Source organism: Cuculus canorus, chromosome 3, assembly GCF_017976375.1.
Source record: "Cuculus canorus isolate bCucCan1 chromosome 3, bCucCan1.pri, whole genome shotgun sequence".
In the NCBI taxonomy this organism is placed as follows: Eukaryota; Metazoa; Chordata; class Aves; order Cuculiformes; family Cuculidae; genus Cuculus; species Cuculus canorus.
Genome location: NC_071403.1, coordinates 70,790,753 through 70,811,860, shown reverse-complemented (window position 1 = coordinate 70,811,860; position 21,108 = coordinate 70,790,753). Strand labels below are relative to the sequence as shown.

Genomic DNA, 21,108 nt, shown 5'->3' with positions numbered 1-21,108 from the left:
ATCAAAGGCACATGAAACTGGGATTGGGTAGTAATTAATTGGAGAAAGAAATGTTCACAACTAAGTTATAAAAGACATCTATGTCTAAGGATCGGGGATAACCAGTGTGATAAGGAGACCAAGGAGGGGCATGGGAAGAGAACATGGGCAGATTACATGTGATGTCCCTGTGGGGTAGGAATTTATCTGCCTTGTGGTGCTCACTGTGAGGGAGAGGACTTGGGAGAAGTCAGAGCTAGGATTTTTCTAGTCTATGAAAAATCACTTTCTCCCTCTTTCCCTTGCCCCTAAAAATGCTCCTACATCACAAAAAATGCAGAATCCAGATTTTGTGTGTACGCTGAAATCCAGTGGATGAACAGTGCTGGGCCATCACCCGAGGTGACAGAGATCCACATTAACATCTCTGCCGGAACTAGTTCCTTTGAGCCTAAAACTCAGGCATCAATACTATTTTTCTCTGTGAGAACTGGCACTCTCCTAGTAACAACGCCATCGATGCAGCGCCACTCAGTCACACTTCTACCAGATACCAGCCTTGCCAACGATCTGCTTGACCATCCCGGTAGTGCTGGATTGTGTCCATCAGCACAGCACTACCCACTCCAGTGGGGTCGGGATGTTCTTTAAGAACCCTTGTTGAAGGTGCCACTGGAGAGCTGTAGCATCACTTGCTGCATTTGTGTGTCCCTTTCTATGCCATTCACCCATTGAGGCCAGTCAAGAAGCCTCCAGCTGGTGGAGGTGGGAGGAGGTGTCCTCCTGTGTAGGTTTTCCTCCAGAACCTGCAGCCTGACAGAAGGGGAGGTGTCCACACTTGCTCTGCGCTGTGCAGACACACCCGTTCCATACCTCTCTCAGACTTTGAACCCTGAAATGTAAGGCAGAATAATACCAGAGCCAACTGCAAGCAGGAGAGGAGGAAGAGACAGGGAGGGAAGGTGGAAGGAGAGAGAGAACGAGACCTGCTGAGGAGCTTGAAAGCCTGCTCAGAAGAAAAGCCTCGAAGACACAACTGGAAGGGAAAAGTATTTTGAAAAAGAGGGAGCAGGGAACATGTGAGCCCTGGGAATAAGTAAGCAGAAATAAAAGAGCAGATGGAAAGACAAATTCTGCTGTCCAAGACACCATCACTCTCTCTGTTTTCAAATTGTTAAGGAAAGAAGTCAGTAAAATCACATAGGATTTCTTTTTCCTCTCGTAATAGAAACCTGGTGGCAAGCAGTAAGGGAACAGAAAGCAAGATGTTCTCGAGGACAACATTTAAAAGCCGACAGTGGTCTGATTGCTGATAAACACTGAAGCTGATAGTATCTCCCATCACTGGAGAGGGGTTGTTTCATCAGGCGCTGTCAGCTGCAGCCACCTCCATACGGCAATCAAACCCGCTATCTAAAGCAGAACCAGAGCAGAGTCAATTCCCTCTCCAACAGCCCAGAAAGCGCCCCAGCCCTGACCTGCAGAAATTGCCTGCAGGAATGAAAGGAGCCCAAGCTCCCAGACAGCAGCTTTAAAAAAGAAGGAAATCAGCTCCTGTCAGATGTTATCTAGAGACCTAGAAAGGAGCTTCTGAATAGCTTGTCTGGCATGAAATAACAAATTGCTCTCATCACAGCTTTGATATGGATCTGGGTTGTCGAAAGCATCAGCCCAGACTTCCCACAGCCCTGCGTTAGGGAGGCAAGGAGCAGTGATGCCCAAACCAGTTGCTAGACGGGAGAACACCAGCCCCACTCAAACTGAAACAACATCGGAGGGATCCTCTCACATTCCTATTCTCTGGTGTGGCCGTGCATTTAGCCAGACACTCTTAGGATGCTTAACATCCTAAAAATAACCGGGCCATCCACTGCACTCACCATACCGACAGCAATCTCCGAACTCAAGTTTCCTCACTGTCTCTGAGAACCCACACTGCACAGGGTGAGATTTTTTCACACTTGGTATTTTTCCTATACTGAAGAAAACCAGATTATTTGCTTTCTTTGTTAAAAAGTATTTCAATGTAAATATTTTGATAAAATCTTCTCCTTGGTGTATTTTTTTTCTACTACAACACCACCACAGTTGCTGGCCACTGCTCTGAATACGAGTGACAGCTGAGTCTGTCCCATTTACTCCACTGCTTGTACTCCTGGCTAGCGGAAGCAGAGTCATAAAAACTTCACTTCCTCGTGAAGGATTCAGATGTGCACTGATCTCCTGCAGCCTTGTCCTCATGCGAGGTTCATCAAGGATGGCAGATGGTGCTGCTGGTTCAAGTCCCAGATTAGAACAGCTTTGTCTTGTCAAAAGGAACTTTATTACTGCATCTTCGTGGCCTCAGTCCATCAGCAGGAATGGCACACCAAGCCAGGGATCATCAGGAAGAGCTCCAATTACACTCAGTAAACAAACTGCACTGCTGCTCTTTCCAATAGAAAATCAGATTTAACCAGCCTGATACGAAGGCAACGAATATCATAAGGTTACTGGCTGATGGTTATAAAGAGCTGGGAACCCTGCTCGGTGACTCAGAGCTCAATGGCCATAAAGAAATACAAATGAACACAACCTTTGCAAAAAGGCTCCCATTGGACCAGGCTGCTCAAAGCTGCATCCGACTTGGCCTTGAACACCTCCAAGGAGGGGGCATCTACAACTTCTCTGGGCAACCTATGCCAGTGCCTCACCATCCTCATGGTGAAGAATTTCCTCCTAACGTTTAACAAATCTTCCCCTCTCCAATTTAAAGGCATTCCCTCCCCATCCTATCACTATAGGCCCCTTTAAAAAGTCCCTCTCCAGCTTTCCTACAGCGCCTTCAGGTATTGGGAGGCTGCTATAAGGTCTCCTCAGAGCTTTCTCTTCTCCAGGCTGAGCAACCTCAACTCTCTCGATCTGTCCTCACAGCAGAGGTGCTCCATTCCTGGGAACATCTTTGTATTCCTCCTCTGGACCTGTTCCAACAGTCCCACATCCTTCTCATGTTGGGGATTCCAGAACTGGACACAGTACTCCAGGGGGGGTCTCATGAGAGTGGAGCAGGGGGGCAGAATCCCCTTCCCTGCCCTGCTGGCCACTCTTCTTTTAATGCAGCCCAGGATACAGTTTGCCTTCTGGGCTGCGAGTGCATATTGCCTGCTCTCAGTGTGTGGAAAAGCCCTCTGCCACAGCACATAGGTCAAGAAATCAGCTGTACGAAGCGGTGTACATCCCTCTGTAGCCTGTGCCCTTGGTGTCGGTGTCACACAAACCCCTGCTCTTGCCTGATGATCTGCTGACACTACCGGCTACCCACAGCCTGGACAGGAGAGTCTTGGAGACAGCAGTTTGTTGCAGGAATGCCATTGCCACCAGAGCAGACGTGACACAGAAAACAATAAAGCTGCAATGCAAACAGAGGTAGCTGTTTGACAGAAAAATGACAGAAACATTCTTTCAGGTGGTAGCAACACTCGTTAACAAATACGGGACACGAGTTTAAATGAAAAGCTCTGTGCAGTGCTTCGCATAGGGGTCAAACACTGCAGTCCCAAGGAAAGCCAGCACAGCCTGTGCTGTCCTTTCCTTATCACTGGAAGCTGCCTCCTCTGCCACTGCAGCAAACATCTGAAACCAGTTCCTTTGCCTTCATTGCCTTCAATTTTCCAGTTGGGAATTTATTGGGAATTAACTTGTGAACTCCTGCTGAATTATCTTTATCTTTAACATGCAGCAGTAAATCATTAGTTTTCAAGTATCAGAGTTCTTGTTCCTCTTTCGTGAGTGGCAAGCACCAGATCTACCAGCACTTGAGAACAACAGGTACCGGCTGGCGAGGCAGCGATACATGGTGTTCTTTAGAGTGAGGGCACAAAGCTGCCAACTGGACTCGAACCCTGAGTACAAGTCTGAAATAGAATCAAGGTTTTCAAGGCCAAGTTGGATGGAGCTTTGAGCAACCTGATCCAGTGGAAGGTGTCCCTGCCCATGAGAAGGGGCTTGGAACTGGACGGGCTTTGAGGTCCTTTCCAGCCCAAACCATTCCATGATTCTATGATTTCAGAATGGCATCCAAGAGCCTGGCTTGGAACACAGAACCAACCACACCAGCACCACACAAACCCTCACAGCAGTAGGACAGCCAGGGATATGTGTTTTAAGCCTTGCAAGGCTATCGGTACCTAGCTAATAATTTCTGTTGGAATTTGAAGGGAGGAATACTACCTCACTGATCTTCTACAGTCCTTACCACAGGTAGGTAGATTTGCCTGGGATAAGGAGGAGATTCTCAGGCATTAGCAAGGAAAGCCCCAAGGAAATTGTGCACAGTGACAAAACGCCACTGCACAGTCAGGGTGGCGCAGGGGAGCCTGCACAGAACACAGAGAGGGTTTCAAGGTCACAAAGAAGTAAGAGATACAGAAAGCGATTACACCACAGGCTGGTTACAGGACTTCACCAACAGCAGAACCAGAGAGCTCAGCTAGAGGGGAGCAGAAAAATAACCAGGAGGAAGGCTGGCAATGTTAATAAGGCGGGCTGATGTCTGTAGAAATGAATGCTGGGAGCATCCTGGCTGTGGGGAAGCAAACTGGGAAGCTACCAAGAAAGGACTGTAGAGAGACTGTTCACCAGTCTGTGCAGCAGAAGGGACATCTAAAGCATGGGAAGCAAAGAGAGATGACACCTCTCATCGGGCACTAGAACAGGCTGCCCAAAGAGGTGGTTGAGTCATCATCTCTGGAGGTATTTAAAAGATGGGTAGATGAGGTGCTCAGGGACATGGTTTAGTGGCAGATAGGAATGGCTGGACTCGATGATTCCAGAGGTCTTTTCCAACCTAGTGATTCTATGACAAGAAGTATGTGCATAACTGGGAAGTGGAGCTGGGCAGAGTGTGTACTTGTGGCAGAGCAGCCAGGCAGGGTGTGTGCATGGCAGGTTGTTTGCCTGTTTAGACTGTAGGTAAAGGCAATTCCTCCTGGTATCTCTACACTGCTACAAGTGCTGCATAGGCTGGTGTCAACACCAGCTGTAAAGATTAGTGTGGGATGACTTAGAAATTGAATTTGAAGCCTCAGACGGAGAGAGAAACAAACATCTATAAAACAGGGGAAACAAAGTAAAGGAATGAGAGATACAGGGAAAAAAAAAAACAACCCAAAGTTTGGAAAGTAAGAACAGCACAACAACAAGGAAAGGGGAACCTGCAAGTAATTCTGAAGGACACAGCATAGAACAATTTAGGCAGACAGATTTCTGTGTCCAGGATTTGGACACTAAAATAGCTGGATTAGGTTGCTTTCTGAAGAAATTGTTCCAGTCATGTAAGAAATAATTTATACTAAGGAATCTTTGGTTTCAAAAATCCAAACACCCAGAGCAGCCCCTCCCAAGGGTGCCCTACTCTGTTCCATGGTCAGTTTGGCACCACTACCACAGGGTGGGTAGTGCCAGTCTCCTGTGCAGAAGCAGCTCCCAGAGACCGTGGAGGCCACCGATAGGTAGGCAATTGTTTGGGAAGCCCCACAGATCCTTGTGTCAATGCTCACAGGGCTCTCCACTGCAGTGTGCTCAGCACTGAGAAAGGCAGCAGCAAACACTGCCCCACCAGGTATGCATAAACCGGACTCTGACCCTGAAAAATACATTTATCTTTCTTCAACTGTTCCATTCTTTACCCATTCAACAATCTGCTTCCATAGTAAACCAAATTTTGATATGTTTGGCACAAATCTTCCTCATTTGCTACTTTTGTTCAACTTTAAAATGTTTTTTTTTCCCCCCGACCTTTTGTTATAACTAGAAGTGGACTACACAACTCTGGCCCTCTTGTTTGCATAATTTGAATCTGGCAAACATCAATAAAAGGCAGTGCTGCCACCTAATAAATGTCTCATAACATGTACTAGAAGAGAAGAAAGAGTACCTTCCCCCTCCTACTGTGCAATCAGTTGGATTGGGATTGTAATCAACTGCTAAAAAATAACTTAATTGTACTTATATTCACTACTGACCTTCCACTGTCAGCTCTGGTCCTATCGGTTGGCTTTGTTTGGCTGCAGAGGTCACATGATAGTGTTGCTTTACAATGAGATGTACTACAACAGTGAAGGGCACTCAAAATTCAATTCCTAGTAATAGTAATACATCATTCTCTATAATAAATATATGCTCCCATGTACAAGACTGTAAAAGGAAATAAACTGCTGCAGTCCTGTCTCAGCTGACAACACAGTCAATCCTTCTGGAGCAGTTTGAAGCTGCTGCTTTGTTGTACTTGAGGGCGAAAGCAAGGTGCACTCTACAGCAAATCGATACTGTCTAAAATCTACAAAGAGGACACGATTTTATCTCAAGGAGTAACACAGCACTTCACCAGCAGCAAAACCACCGAGGAGTTTAAAGCAGAGGAGTACAGACACATGCTTGCCTCTAGTGCTACAGTGACAACTTAATCCACACAATCCAGTGCTCCAGTGGAGAGGGAGAAGGATTGTTCCACGTTTGTCTATCAGCTTCATGCTGTTTAATAAAGCTCTGAAGGACTCCATTGCACCTTACGCATTCTGAAGCAGTTTGATTTAAATCTCCTAATCCACCCAAAACAAACTAGCCATGAGCTCCTCAAGGAGCCACCACCAACAACTTTCAGGGATTCTTCAGCTCAAGGCTTGAGATACCAAAAGAACCAGGGGTTTGTTAGGTAGGGATGACAAACTCCTTCCCAAAAGCAAGCACCTGTTATGAAAAGGACAGATTCTTCACTGGGAGCAAGGGTAGTATCTTCTGCAAAGAGAAGGACATAAAGAGGTACCAACATCTCCCCACCAACACCTTTTTCTTTCCATTTAACTTGACAGACTGGAAAGGCCTCACAGTTGGTCAGTGAGTAACAACACAGGGGAAGTCAAAGTGCTCATTTTCTGTCTAGAACAACTGCCACCTCCTCTCTAAAAGTCAGGATTAGCAGTGCCTGGCCACCAAGGCGGAAGAACTTACTTTCTAAAGAATCCATAAATCCATATTATCTTCCTGGGCCACTCGAATTTCTCAACTGCACAGTTCAGACTGAGTGACCTAAACTCCTGATTCAGAATGCTCTGAGACCAAAAAAGGCTGTAAACTTTTTGAGACAACTTTTGATGCATAAAAATGAGTTTAACTGCTCCAAATACACACTTTGGTCTTTGTTCTTTTTGTGTCATAGTCCAGGCATTTTCAAAACAAAGGTTTGGAATGAGTAAAGTGTTTTTTTTAAGGAGGAGAAGGAAAAAAATCCTATTCACAAAAAAAACAGCCAAGCGAATTCATACTATCGCTAACCTGAGAAAGGTATTTTAAAGGGTTCCAAGAAAGTAAATTCCTCTACTAAGCCTATGTTGATCAAGACAGACAGGGGAAGATATGAGAAAGAAAGAAAATACAAGAGAAAGAAAAAGAACAGGAAAAAGAACAAGGCCAGTAAGGGCCAGTACCTTCAAACTTCAGGCCCCAAGGTCACATGTGACAGATGCCAGCGATTCCTTCGTTTATTTTTCTTGACATCTATCGATGCAATCAATCTCAGGTGAAGTTGTAGATGCCAGAAAGGGAACAGCCTCTCATGATTTGTGGTAACCTTCAAAACCAGGTTCTCCCACTCTGTCAAGAAGCCCTGGCTACACTGGGAAGCAGCACTTCAGGTCTTTCTTGCTCATGCACACTCGTTCAGATCTCAGATTTTACTCAGGAGACACCTTTTACTGCACATAATTACACAAAAGCCTTCAGATGTACCTCAAGTTGGGTTAAAACCTTATGCTAGACTGGAAGTCCTACTCACAGCTTAGAAACCTTTGCTCTTTCACAGCAAGAAATGGCTTGCAAAGTCACTTTACATGGTTTGTATGGGTGTGTTTAAGTCAAAAGCTGTCTAGTTCAGTACCAACAACTCTACGTAGGGATCCGACAGCCCCTAAGCACAGCGTGGCCAAACAGGGCCTGTTGATCTGTCAGCGCCACAGCCCCAGCCTCTGAAGTGTAGAAAGAGATAAAGTCCCACCAACGTGAACCAATTACAGTCTAAAAAGACACAGAAAAATGTCTAAGAGACACTGCCCTGCTCTTCTCCATACCAAAAGGGAGCCTCAGGACAGACAGGTGGAGTGCCCTGCTTGTGTAGGAAGCGTGCGACAGACACCACAAGTTAACTGAGTCCTGCAGTTCAAATCCTATCTTTGGAACAAGGTTGGCATCCTGGTATTCCTGCTGGAGCAGCCAATCTGAGGATCTCTGCCCTGCCCTTCAGGGAGGCCTCAGTCACTTTCAGTCGTGTGAATAGCACTAAGATCCACTTGTTAGGTTATTTTTGGGGCAAGAACAAGCTTATGGAATCAGTGATGAGGGAGATCTGCAATGAAAGACTGCAAAGAAGTAATGCCACTGTTTGCTTTGGGCTTATTAAAAAGCTTGTTTGCTACATAGTATATAATACTACAACTTAGCACTAATAGAGCAGGTCAAGATAGAAGATGATATGGTAATTAACATGAATGATGCTAATTTTGTCCTTGTCCACAGAGCAAAAGAAGTAAAAATCAATCCTGTGTTAAGAACTTTGACCTTCTTGACAAGTTTTCCTTTGTGTTTTCCCCACTCTATGAAGAACATTTACAATATTGCTAGCTTTATAGTCATAATTTAACAGATGGGAAAACAAATCACAGGTGAAATCCATGGCCATGGTGACAGTTTGACAGCTCCCAGAAGTCAGCACTCACACTGTGGCAGTAGCTTTGCTAAACTGTCGATATGCCACGTGGACAGAGTTCTGCCTCCTCGCATCAGCAACACAAGGATGGAATCCTGTTAAATAGCGACCCAGAAGGACTGCACACAGCACCACAGGAGCAGAACACCAGGACAGCACCCACACCCCAGTGGCCTTTGGGAAAGCGCCACAAAGATGATCAGAGGGCTGGAGCAACTCTGATATGAGGACAGGCCAAGAGAGTTGGGGTTGTTCAGCCTAGAGAAGATAAGGCTGTGGGGAAACCTTATAGAAGCCTTCAAGTACCCGAAGGAGCTACAGGAAAGCTGGAAAAGGATGTTTTACAAGGGCCTGTAGTGATAGAATGAGGGCGAATGGCTTTAAATTGGAAGTGGGAAGATTTAGATTAGACATTAGGAAGAAATTCTTCACCATGAGAGTGGTGAGGCAGTGGCACCAGTTGCTCAGAGAGGTTGTGGCTGCCCCATCCCTGAAGGTGATCAAAGTCAGGTTGGATGGGGCCTTGAGCAGCCTGATATAGTGGGAGGTGTCCCTGCTTACGGAAGCGGGGTTAGGACTGGATGATCTTTAAAGTCCTTTTCAACCCAAACCATTCCATGATTCTATGATTCTAAGGACATAATTATGTTCTCGGTGGCAAGCATCATTGCAAATATTATGCAGAAAAATTCCTATTGTACTTGGCAAACTTGGCATACAACGCAAACCATGCATCCCTTTGCCAGCCTCTGGTGTTCCATCCCTTGGGAACCATTTGCAAACATCACTGCTGGCACATCCTTCCTGGTGCCTGTTCCACTGGCCCTATCTTACTGCTCCATAAGGCATCTCACATCAGCCAGCCTGCTTCCTGCACCCAACGGATCAGCTGCAGTGAAATATGTCAAGGAAATAGAACAAGTGTGTTTTCCACACAACTTCTGTGCTGACTACATGTCTCTATGGTAGTGGTACAGCTCCATTCCACGAGCTCGGGCCTGTCAAGAATGACACTAGAGGTACAAAAAGAACACTGCTGGTTCTGCCGTTGAGTCCTCAGGCATGTGGTGTATCACTTGGAATCACACCTGGTGTCTTGCACACAGACAACATGGGTGAACCCTGGTGACAAATAATTACCTGGTGCTGTGCTGTCTCTACCTGACTAATAACATTCAGTAGCTTTACATATGTTCTACTCAAAATCAGCTCTGAGAGCTGCCTGTCAAAACCTCTGCTTGCCTGGTTTCACCCTGAATAAAAAGGTGATACCTGACATCAGCTCCTTTTTTCTCCTGCAAATGTAGGTGAAGACTCTGTCAGACATGAATCCACTTAATTCAGGTTGTGTGGTTTAAAAAGGGGAAACCAGAAAGATATGGTCACTGTGCGCAACCCAAGACAGGGGAAACCCCCTCCAGAATTCATTTATTGCATTACTATCCATCAGGTGCATCTGTTTCAGCAAAATAATCCCTCCCTGCTCTGAGCTGGATGCCCAGCGATGACTGCTGCTGCCCAGCCCAGTTGTGGGAGCTGTACACACCTTGCACCTCTCGTTTGTACAACAATATAGAGAAGTGCACAGAATTCAGGAAGTGCCACTGGGAAACGTAACAGGGGTTTTATTTCTAGCACAGCTCATCACCGCAGAGTTCAATTACCTTGTGCCCAGAGCTAAAACCCTTATAAAATTCTAGAGGTCATTCAGTTATAGCACGGTGAAAGAATTCATTACAAAACAACATGATTCTTTGCTGTTTCCAAGACCAAATAAAACATCAAACAGAGCAGATCTCCACTGCAGAAGTTCTGGCTCACTAAGAGCTTCCCTGACTTCTGATCAGCTATTCCTGATTCCTACTCAAAGAGAAGAATATTTACACAGAAGTGAGATCTGCACCTTTTGTTACAAGAGCCAGGATAATTGGATATCATCGCACTGGAGGGGAGAGGAGCCCTTACACATTCTGGGGTGAAGGCTCAGTGCAAGAGGTAACAAACTACTCCAGTATCACCTGGGCTGCAGTCCGTGGGCGGACACGTCACTGTTCACATGTGATGTTTATGCAGGCACAATGTCAGCACCTTCTGCACTGTCGAGCTGGGGAAGACTTGCCACCTCTCACAGGGAAGAGACAAGACTGGAGCAGGGAAGCAAACCAGGCAGTTTCTCCAACTGCAAAGTTCTATAGCACACAGGGTACCACACAGTTAGCCATTGAAAACCATGAGCGCCACAGGCACACACACCCTTACTACCCCCTCACGCCACAGAAAGGCTGCGGGGGGGCAAGTCACGCTCCTTGCAGGCATATGGGACAGCCAAGCTATAACCACAGTCACCTTCTGTAGGAGCACAGAAGCTCTTTCCCACGGTGACAGCCCCTTCTTTACCACAGTGACAGGCCCCGTCTGCCACCTGTGACACAGAGCTGAGCTGCCCATGCTGTCTCTGGCAGATGGCAAAGGCAGGCATTTGTCATCCTAGCTGAAGTCATCTCTCCTTTCCCTTCAAGGCTGCTCATGGTTGGCACTTACTGTGCTGCCAGTGAGCTCTGCCTGCCTGCAGACCCCACCAACACACAGTGTATTCACCGCGCCTGCAAAGAGCTAAGGGAGAGCAGATATCCAACACTGATTTACCACCTGGATGGTGGTGCCAGAACTAGGCGTGATCCAGATCCATGCACAAGCTCTCCTCCTCACTTTTACAGGCCATGTGTTATACGGGAATTACAACTATTCAAGCCATTTCTGTAAGTTACCTTATCTCCTGCACGGTTTTTTATTGCCCATTCTCTTTTTGCTACTGGAAATAGAGAGTCTGTAATCAGATAATCCATCCTGCTGCAAGCACAAGCCAGCAGGACTTGCTCTTAGAAACTTTCTAATCTATCACATCAAACAAAGAACATTTGAAATGCTTAGCAAAAAATTATGCTTCCAAACACACATTTCACAGCAGAAGTAAAAAATAAATTTTACAAAAATCAGTAGGTTAAGCAGGTAGGATATTACCCTCCCATAGATCTAAATTCAATTCTGAGCTACTCCACTGATGCAGCACTCAGAAACATTTACTCTGCTCAGCTACAGCTCCCACTGCTTTGCCGCTAACCAGAATTTAACAGAAAGCACAGGAAGTCTGACAAATTAAGACATCGCCAACAATTAAGATTAATTGCACAAAAAGGATAAAACATTTCAAACAGTTGCACCCATGAAAGATGAAAAGCTTTCCGCCTCTGGCGGTGGCTCTGAACTGCTTTATTGACAAGAGACAGCATTTAAAAACCACAAAGGCAAGGCAAAACTTAAAATGCATGCAGAGACACTGAACTGGAAAGACTCAGTAGATATTCCAAGCTCAACAGTGTATTTGGGTAAAGGAGCAGAGGAAAAAAAAAAATGAGATAGAGCAAACAGAAAAGCTTGAAACCCAGGATGAGTATCGACACTAGGTCTGTATTTGTGAAAACTGACAATAAAGGTGATGCTGACACCAAGAGTCACCTTTAAACGGATCCTGGATTTGCTGGTACTTTCATAGAATCATAGAATCATCAGGTTGGAAAGGACCCACTGGATCATCGGTCCAACCATTCCTAATACTCCCTAAACCATGCCCCTCAGCACTTCATCCCCCGTTCCTTAAACACCTCCAGGGAAGGTGACTCGACCACCTCCCTGGGCAGCCTGTTCCAGTGCCCAATGACTCTTTCTGTGAAGAATTTTTTTCTGATATCCAGCCTGAACCTCCCCTGGTGGAGCTTCAGGCCATTCCCTCTTGTCCTGTCCTCTGTCACTTGGGAGAAGAGGCCAGCTCCCTCCTCTCCACAACCTCCTTTCAGGTAGTTGTAGAGAGTAATAAGGTCTCCCCTCAGCCTCCTCTTCTCCAGGCTAAACAACCCCAGCTCTCTCAGCCACTCCTCATAAGACTTGTTCTCCAGCCCCCTCACCAGCTTCATTGCTTTGTATAACTAAATAAGTTTCTACAGTAACCGTAACCCACACAAGACTCCATCTGCTCCCCTTTGCAGATGTGCAGCACGTATTTTGTGCTACACAACAGTGGAACTCTGCTGAAGTCAAGCTGGGAGTCACGCAAGAAGATGAGACTTACCCATGTTTCTCTGGCCCCTCCACTGCTAGGATTTCACCGCTGCTCTCATCAATGGGAAGGACGCGAGCAATGTATTCTCCACTCTGCTGGTAAAACTTGTAGACAGCCACTTGCACCACACACTGGTCACTGCTGCTCCTCAGCCAGGGGCTCAGGATGACCGGGCTCGGCCTCTCTGATGTGTTGAGGAACAGGAACAAACCTAGAGCAGAGGAGACAACAACAGTTTTAAGAACACAAACCCACAAAAGCCTCCCAGAGTGCAAATGAACACTTGTTTGTTTTCATGCCACAGCTCACTGCAGCCCTTATACACCTCAAAGATTTTCTTTGTCTAAAAGTTTGGGAAGTTTGCCCATTTTGTGGGAAAACCATTAAGACCTTGCCAGGAGAGCAACTCACTTTTTGATGGTCCAGATCGGACAGTACATTTAGATTTAACTCACAGAAGAAAATGCACCAAGTGGAAAGAGCCATAAATACTATTGGCAGGAAATAATAGCAAACAGCAACAATCCAACTCCATCAACCAAGAGGCTTCCAAAGCCAAGCCCAGTCAGGTCATTAAGGCGTTCTTGGTTTAGAATCCCATTTTCCTGTACCTGTTCCTGCTGGACTTCACCCCCATCTCTGCAGCCTCTCATGTGTGCTCCAGGGCCACACGTTATGGCCTCAGTCCAGGGCAATCTTGACTTGACAGTTCAGCTACACCTTAATACTTCATATCTGGTTTTCTCACCCAAATAAGGAGACCAATTCCATAGTTTTACTTTTGCTCTTCTATAAAAGTGCTGCTTTCTTCAAGCCAGCAGAGTCAGGATAAAGGCCTTACACTGCCTGATTTCTTCAGCAGTTCATTCTAGTGTATTAATTTTATGTGCAGCTAATCCACATTAAACATTTCATTATTCTCAGTCATTGACTCCCTTGGCCTAACTTTATTTTCCTACAATCTGAGGCTTAACCAGTGGGACAGAGGTGATGTATTCTCCTCATACTGGTGCTCATTCCTGGTGAGTCGTGTTACTCCTTTGGTCACCAGTCAAATGTGACACCCTGTCCCCAAAGCGACGGGGTGATGGGAAGGGTAGGGAAGGAAATGGAAAGAATCAACCCCTGAAGCAAGAAAAACTGTGATATTCTAGATTCTATCAACCCTTGCCAGATCATCAAGACAAGGAGGTTTCATTTCTGGAGCAGCTGTTAACGAAGCCTGTCTGGTAACGCTTCGAGCTTGCAGATCTGATGAACAGTTTAATTTCACAGAGAGAAACCAAAGATTAACAGAGCTGTAAGTAAAACCTCTTTTTAAATGCGCATGAATTTTAGCAGGCACAGCAGTTTGTTTTGGAAATGACCAAGGTTGAATCTTTAGAGGAATGATTTTCCAAATGGCTGAGCATGGCTCTGCTGAGACACAAGGTGTCCCAGAAATCCTATGGAGGGGCCAGGAACAGATCCTGCTTCCTTTCACCTTGGTGTCTGACCTGCAGGCCACATGGTGAAAACCAGATCCCTTGGCTCCTGTGGGAGCTGACCTCATCTCAAAATGGATCTGGTGGATTGTCCTTTGCTAGTTCCACTCTCCCCACTGAGCTGAGGGCTGAGAGCTCAGATAAGAATGTCTCTCTGGCAGACGCTCCTTTAGAACCCAGGAATCGCAGTCATGCTCACAGACATCCCCTTTGACAAAGTTTGGTTTGACAATCCATCTCAGGTCACACACAAGGTGATAATGGAAGGGCTAAAACCCTGGATCCCAGTCAGCCACTGTGTCTCCCTCCCATGCAAAGGTGAGTCGCAAGCAGCTGTTCTACCATACTCATCAAATGCAATGTACTCCACATCGGCATCACATTAACGACATCTACCACTGGGAACCGTCTGTACAGGAAGAAATACAAAGAAACACATCGGGTACAACCTCCTCAGATGTCAGGGTTTGCAAACAAAGCACAGTGAAATGCAGTCACAGCACTTCTTTTAATCATAAGATTCTGTTATATGAAATGACAGCCTTTACTCCTGTTACTAAGGGAACGGTTTGGTGAGTTCAAACACAGTCCATTACTGTCACAGCTGTACACACACATTATTGCTGCTGGTCAGCAAAACAAAACCCCAGTCCCAGCCCCATATATCATCATTCACTGTCTCTAAATCTTATGGCTTTCATTGCAGCATCCCCATAAGAGCACTGAGACCTGTGACATGAAGGGAAGCAGAGAGACTTCTAGTGGTGGCAAGAAGCCACTCGGTGTTGCTTAATGATCATCCAGCTCCAAACCCCCTGCCATGGGCAAAGACACCTTCCACTGGATCAGGTGATGTGATGGTGACCTGTCCACTGCCACAGCCAGTTCCTCATCTCGCTGCCTTGCGTCAGAGATCCCAATGTTAAGAACCACACACACCCCACGGCATTTCTCAGTCCTTCCTTTCTTGCTGTGTTCTAACCAAGGAAAGCTTCCAAGTGTAGTCCCTCTTATGCCTCAAGCGGGCCAAGTCTGAAACATCAGTGGGGTCTAGCAGAGAAAGGCTGGCTGCTATAGAAACGTGTAACAGTAAGCAGCCTCCTTGGCTTCAGCATTTGCAGTTCTGTTCTCTGTTTATGAGGGCACACACTTCACAATTGTGGCTGATTACTCATAGAATCATAGAATCAAAGAATCATAGAATGGGTTGGGTTGGAAGGGACCTCAAAGCCCATCCAGTTCTGACCCCCTGCCATGGGCAGAGACACTTCCCACTGGATCAGATTGTTCAAAGCTCCATCCAACCTGGCCTTGATCACCTCCAGAGATGGGCAGCCACAACTTCTCTGGGCAACCTGTGCCAGTGTCTCACCACCCTCATCAGGAAGAATTTCTTCCTAATGTCTAATCTAAATCTTCCCACTTCCAGTTTAAAGCCATTCCCCCTTGTCCTGTCACTACATGCCCTTGTAAAATGCACCTCCTCAGCTTTCCTGTAGCCTCCTTCAGGTACCGGAGGGCTGCTCTAAGGGATCCCCAGAGCCTTCTCTTCTTCAGGCAGAACGACCCCACCTTTCATCCTGTCTTTACTGCAGAGGTGCTCCAGCCCTCAGATCATCTTCATGGCCTCCTCTGGACCCACTCCAACAATTCCATATCATTCCTATGTTGTTGATTCCAGAACTGGCTGCAAGGCTCCAGGTAGGGTCTGATGAGAGTGGAGTAAAGAAGAATCACCTCCCTCAACCTGCTGGTCACACTTCTTTTGATGCAGCCCAGGATATGGCTCCTTCTGCCTAACAATTTAACACTGCTAAAAGGAAAACACTTCTGCCACGGGGTTGGGGCTAGGGGTTACCCCACCACAGCCTCCCTGGAGGAACAACCCCATGCTACGCTGGTGCTAAGTGGAGTCTGAAAAGCCACTGCAAGGGACACAGCTATCATGTTGTGCTGTCCTGATCCCTGGTACACTGTTTGTCTGGGCAGCCCTCTTCATGCAAGATTTTGGGGAGACCACCAGCCCAGGCAGATGTGAGGGTGAAGGCAGTGGCGGTTTTCAATTTTTCTCTTATTTCTTTTTAATTAATTTTTTTAATTTTGTTTTTAAAAAGTAGAGAACAAACATAGCTTTGTTCTTGCTTTGAAAGCTCAGCTGTCTCACGGGCAACTGCCCTGCTGGCTGCAGTTTTCTTTTCTTGCTCCTACTGTTTGTCAAGTTCATAAGTGCTAAAGAAAGAAATATCTGAGCCACATCTGGTGTCACTGAACCCATTCCCAAAGTTGCAGTGAGGGGTACTTGCTATGAAAGCACACAAAGTGCAGAGGCTTTGTTACACTGCAGAACCTGAAGATTCCTGTTCACACACTAAGAGTTAGACCTGTTTATCACAGAGCAGGCCAAGGAGTCCCTGCTGGAGCCGGGCTGGACACCTATCATACAGGAACATTGCACGTGCTTCTCTCCATATAAGCAATAGACATGAAATCCCAGTGCAGGCAAACCCAGTCTCATGAACTGGCAGTCTCTAAAGCGCACACAACGTACTCATCCCTCACTGCACACACACAGACACACAATAGCCTCTGACAGAGGTCCTGGCCCTGTTTTGCTGCTGCTTACTCTACTAGAATCAATGGTGTCAGACCCCACAAAGGAATAATTAAGGTGTTGGAAGAGAGAAAGAACATATTTCGAACACAGATCCTTGCACTCCTGCCTTCCCTCAATCTTCCAGTCACTGCTGCCACTGTTGCATGCAACAGCCTCCCACAGGATCAACATCAGCACCGTTCCCAGGAGCAGGTGAGACACTCACACTTGGGAAGAGGTAAAAGATCACATGGAGATCGATTCCCCACCCACGTTGAGGGACAGGAGAACATTCTGTTTCACACAAACAGGCCTTCTGGGCAAAGTCAGAAGCTGCATGTTCCCTTGTGTTTCCCTGGGGTAGGAGAGAATCCATGTGGCGCACACTTGGTCTGAGACGACTGTGTGGACCCTAAGGCTATGATTCCAGCTGTCGTTTCCTTGCACATCTCTCCTGCTAACTTGCAGCTCCAATAAAGCTCCTGGGATATTCCCAGGTGGACAGTCTGAAAAAGCACTGTAGCTTCAGACAGATATCAAGGGTTGTAAGCTGAGCTGGACCCTTCGTGGTGTATGCTGCTAGTGTTCTGGTCGGCTGCTCGGGACTCCAAAAGGACCATTTGCTTTTCACAAAGCTGCTCAGCGATGAGGCATTTCAGGAGCCTTCTGCCACAGGTTTGAAACTGGACTCCAGCGGCACAGCAGAATGCTGGGTTTAGAGATGCAGTTAAAATAATCACATTAATGAGATATATAGCCCCAGACCCAGTCACTCAGCACCTCCTGGGTCCTGAGCTCACTCATCATTCTCACTCAGAGCCAGGCGGTTGTGGTGGGAACAGCATTCACCCTTTCACACCAAGCACACCTGTGTTTGCACCTTGTGACTGAGACCCTATGAGTGATACCAGTCTGTGGTGTTTCACAAACTGCTAGTCTTTAATTTTGACATTTTCCTAAATGCCCACAAGCTCCGGCAAGAACCTACCAAAAGAACTCCGCCTCTAATTGCATTTGTCCCTGCATTTTTAATAGCGGCAGTCACAACGCGATGGTTTTCCTGATCTGCGTGTGCCGTGTCTGACAACGTCTCTGGCAACTAGCTGTCACTACAGACAAACTCACACAAGAAGATATTTATGCTTAAGCACAGGGAATTACTGCAGCTGACATGAAAGGAATATTACAAGACAAATTAATATATCTTGCCTGAAAAAATTGCTGTTGATCCTTTGGGAGCTTGTTTACAACACGTTAACATTCATGTCACAAAATCTGAAGGATGGCTTATCAACTCAGTAGCAGGCTGGTTTGGAGATGGTGAAGACAGCTTTGAGTTGCGTTACAGATGAGGTAATGGAGACATTTAAGGATATATAAGGAAACTGATGCTACTGTGTCATGCATATACAGAAGAACTCACAAAGCGCCTGTCCAAAGCAGGTTTCAGATGAAGGATTACAGACTGGAAAGACTCAAACCCACGCCAGCAATGAAGACTTTTCCTGCAATCTTTGGCCCAGCATCTCTGCCTGATGCAGATGTGTAAAATATCTGACAGTTAGGGCAGTGAGAACAGTGAGGCAGCCCTGAGATGTTCAACAGACAGAGCCATCACCACGCTCCAGGAACTGGGCAAACTCAGTATCTGACTGCTAGCCCCCTTAATAGCTGGTCATTCAACAATAACCCAATAGTTATGAATGTTCCCCACTGGCTGCTTGTACCTGGAATTCTGCCTCATTGCTCTCAGGGAAAACGCAGTGCAGAGCCAGCTCAGGTTCTGCCACACACGCTCATGATGCCCAGTGCGGCCAGGGCACCTACTGCATCCTGTGACATTCCCGAGGCAGCACTCCAGGAAAGGTGGTGCAGCCCAAAGAGATGGCAGCCTGAGCAGCTTTCGTGGAAAACAAAGTTCACTGCAGGAAACAGCACCCAGCTCTTTGGGACAAATATCCAGAGGCAATGCCTCTACCTGCACCCAAGCCTAGGATGTCCAGCACGAGATGTTCTGGTGTACCTGATATCACATAACCAAACACGGCCCTAAAGACCTGACATCAAACAGGACAGGTGGGCACAAAAACCACTCACAGAAGTGGCATGCATTGGAATACATAGAGAGGGAAGCTCCTGTTATTTGAAAAGGAGATTGTAGTGAGGTGGGGTTGGTCTCTTCTCCCTGGTAGCCAGTGACAGGACAAGGGGAAATGGCCTCAAGATGCACCAGAGGAGATTCAGGTTGCATACTAGGGGGAATTTCTTTACTGAAACGGTTGTCAAGCACTGGAACAAGTTGCCCAGGGAAGTGATTGAGTAACCATCCCTGGAGGTGTTTAAAAGACAAGTAGATGTCATACCTGGGGACATGGTCTAGTGAAGGACTTAGCAGGGCTGGACTGATGACTGGACTCGGTGAACTTGAAGGTCTTTTCCAACCAAAACCGTTCTGTCATTCTATGATCCTATAAAAACATCGTTTAGCAACACACCCAAGCCAGCATCCCCCCTAGACCAGGCAGCCAGGTAGCTGATGCAAATTAAAGTGTCCACTGTAGTTAGATTTCTACCCTATAACCACAGACCATGGTTTTGTGGTTCTCACTGACTTTCTTGAGAAGCAAGACTCAAAGCACAGCAAGACTGGCTCATCTGGTCATAGTCACAGAGCAGCAACTGAGCAACCCTTTGCAAAACTGACAGATTGTTATTCTGAGCATCAACTCCATGATCCTACTGAAAAGATTTTATTACCTCTCATGCACAAGTTCAATGCTCTACCAGAACAAATTAGAGCTGTAAAAACTATTAACAGTCAACATCTGTTGGGGATTGTACAGTAGAAAAAAATGTAAATCAAGTTTTATGGTCTTTGGAGATGCTGACTGGTGAGAACATTCCCACTGGTGTCACCGAACAGCCCACAAAGCTGCTCTTCGCATTCTGCACTTTACACTCGACTGCCAAATTAACTACTCAGGCAAAACGCTCATAGTGGGAGCACAGCGGTTGGTAATGGCCAGGGAAGAGCTGGGCACTACCTGAGTGACAACATTAAGGAAATATACCGCGATACTTTTCCTCAGCTTATTTATACGGATTTTCTAATTGCCTCATCAGGGTTCCGAAATGTGCTGAGCACCAGGAATGCGAATGGTCTCCGGTGCCGAGTGCAATGAGACTTCCTAAGCACCACAAGATTTGTGGCTTGCTGTACTGGCATCTGACTGGAAATTCATGAGGGTAACAGCCTTTGCATTATTGCAGAACTCAGGGCTGAACAATTCTTAACAATCTAATTATGGTAATTGGATGGTATCTCAGTGCCTGTGAAGGCAATCGGAGTACTTGCTATCAGCTCAAACAGAAGCAGAATTCCATTTTTTACACCTCACAGTCAGGTTAGCACGTTTCCCTCGGAGATGCAAGAGCCATTCAGGAACACTCATGATGCCAAACAGACTCTTGTGGGCACGCAGGGCATCGCGTGGATAGACAAGTCTCGCCAGGCATTAAACAACTGCAACAGTGCATGGCTAAGATTGGTACCACAGCAGCAATCTGCATGTCAAGGGTCTTTACGATCATCTCCTGTTCAAGTATTTTTGATTTTTTAAGTATAAAGAAGAAGGTAAATAATCCATCAATGCACAACAAAGTCACAGTTTGTCCTCCCACCAAGGCATCAGGCAAATTCGATTTGCCCCATATGACTTCTCTTAAATTCAAAGACTTTACTTGTATAAAATCTTCTCCCTCAAGCAACCGGTGTTCACTGTGATCCTTGTGAACTGCACGAGTGCTACTGAAACACAAATGACTTCAGAAAAGACCAGAGTCCTCTCTTTTCTCACGCTCCAGCCCAAGAAATTGTCCTTATTCATTTCCCTGCTGTCCTAGAGGCAGCCCTGAAGCCTCACATGCACGTGAAGCAGTCTCCTAGCAGTGACCATCACACAGCTCCTTCACAGGTTTCCCCTGTTTCTTCCCTAAACTCAGGCGCAGTGCCCAAAGGAACGTCATTATAAAACTTCATTACTGCTCGTCATTTTGAATTCCATCAATCCCTAACCAGCAGCTGACAGGCTGAGAGCACTGGGGTCTTTCAGTCTGGAGAAGAGAAGGCTCCAGGGAGATCTTAGAGCAGCCTTCCAGTACTGAAAGGGGTACAGAAAAGCTGGGGAGGGGATCTAGA

General features: G+C 46.4%; 1 protein-coding gene across 6 annotated transcripts in view; it reads right to left on the bottom strand.

Moving 5' to 3' along the window:
- Positions 1-21,108, bottom strand: part of ALK (ALK receptor tyrosine kinase) — a 298,563-nt gene that overhangs the window by 137,487 nt on the left and 139,968 nt on the right. For all 6 annotated transcript variants that reach the window (XM_054063538.1, XM_054063534.1, XM_054063535.1 and 3 more), the window contains exon 4: positions 12,843-13,044. In XM_054063538.1, coding sequence (XP_053919513.1) covers positions 12,843-13,044 — 202 coding nt within the window. The remainder of the gene's footprint in view (positions 1-12,842; positions 13,045-21,108) is intronic.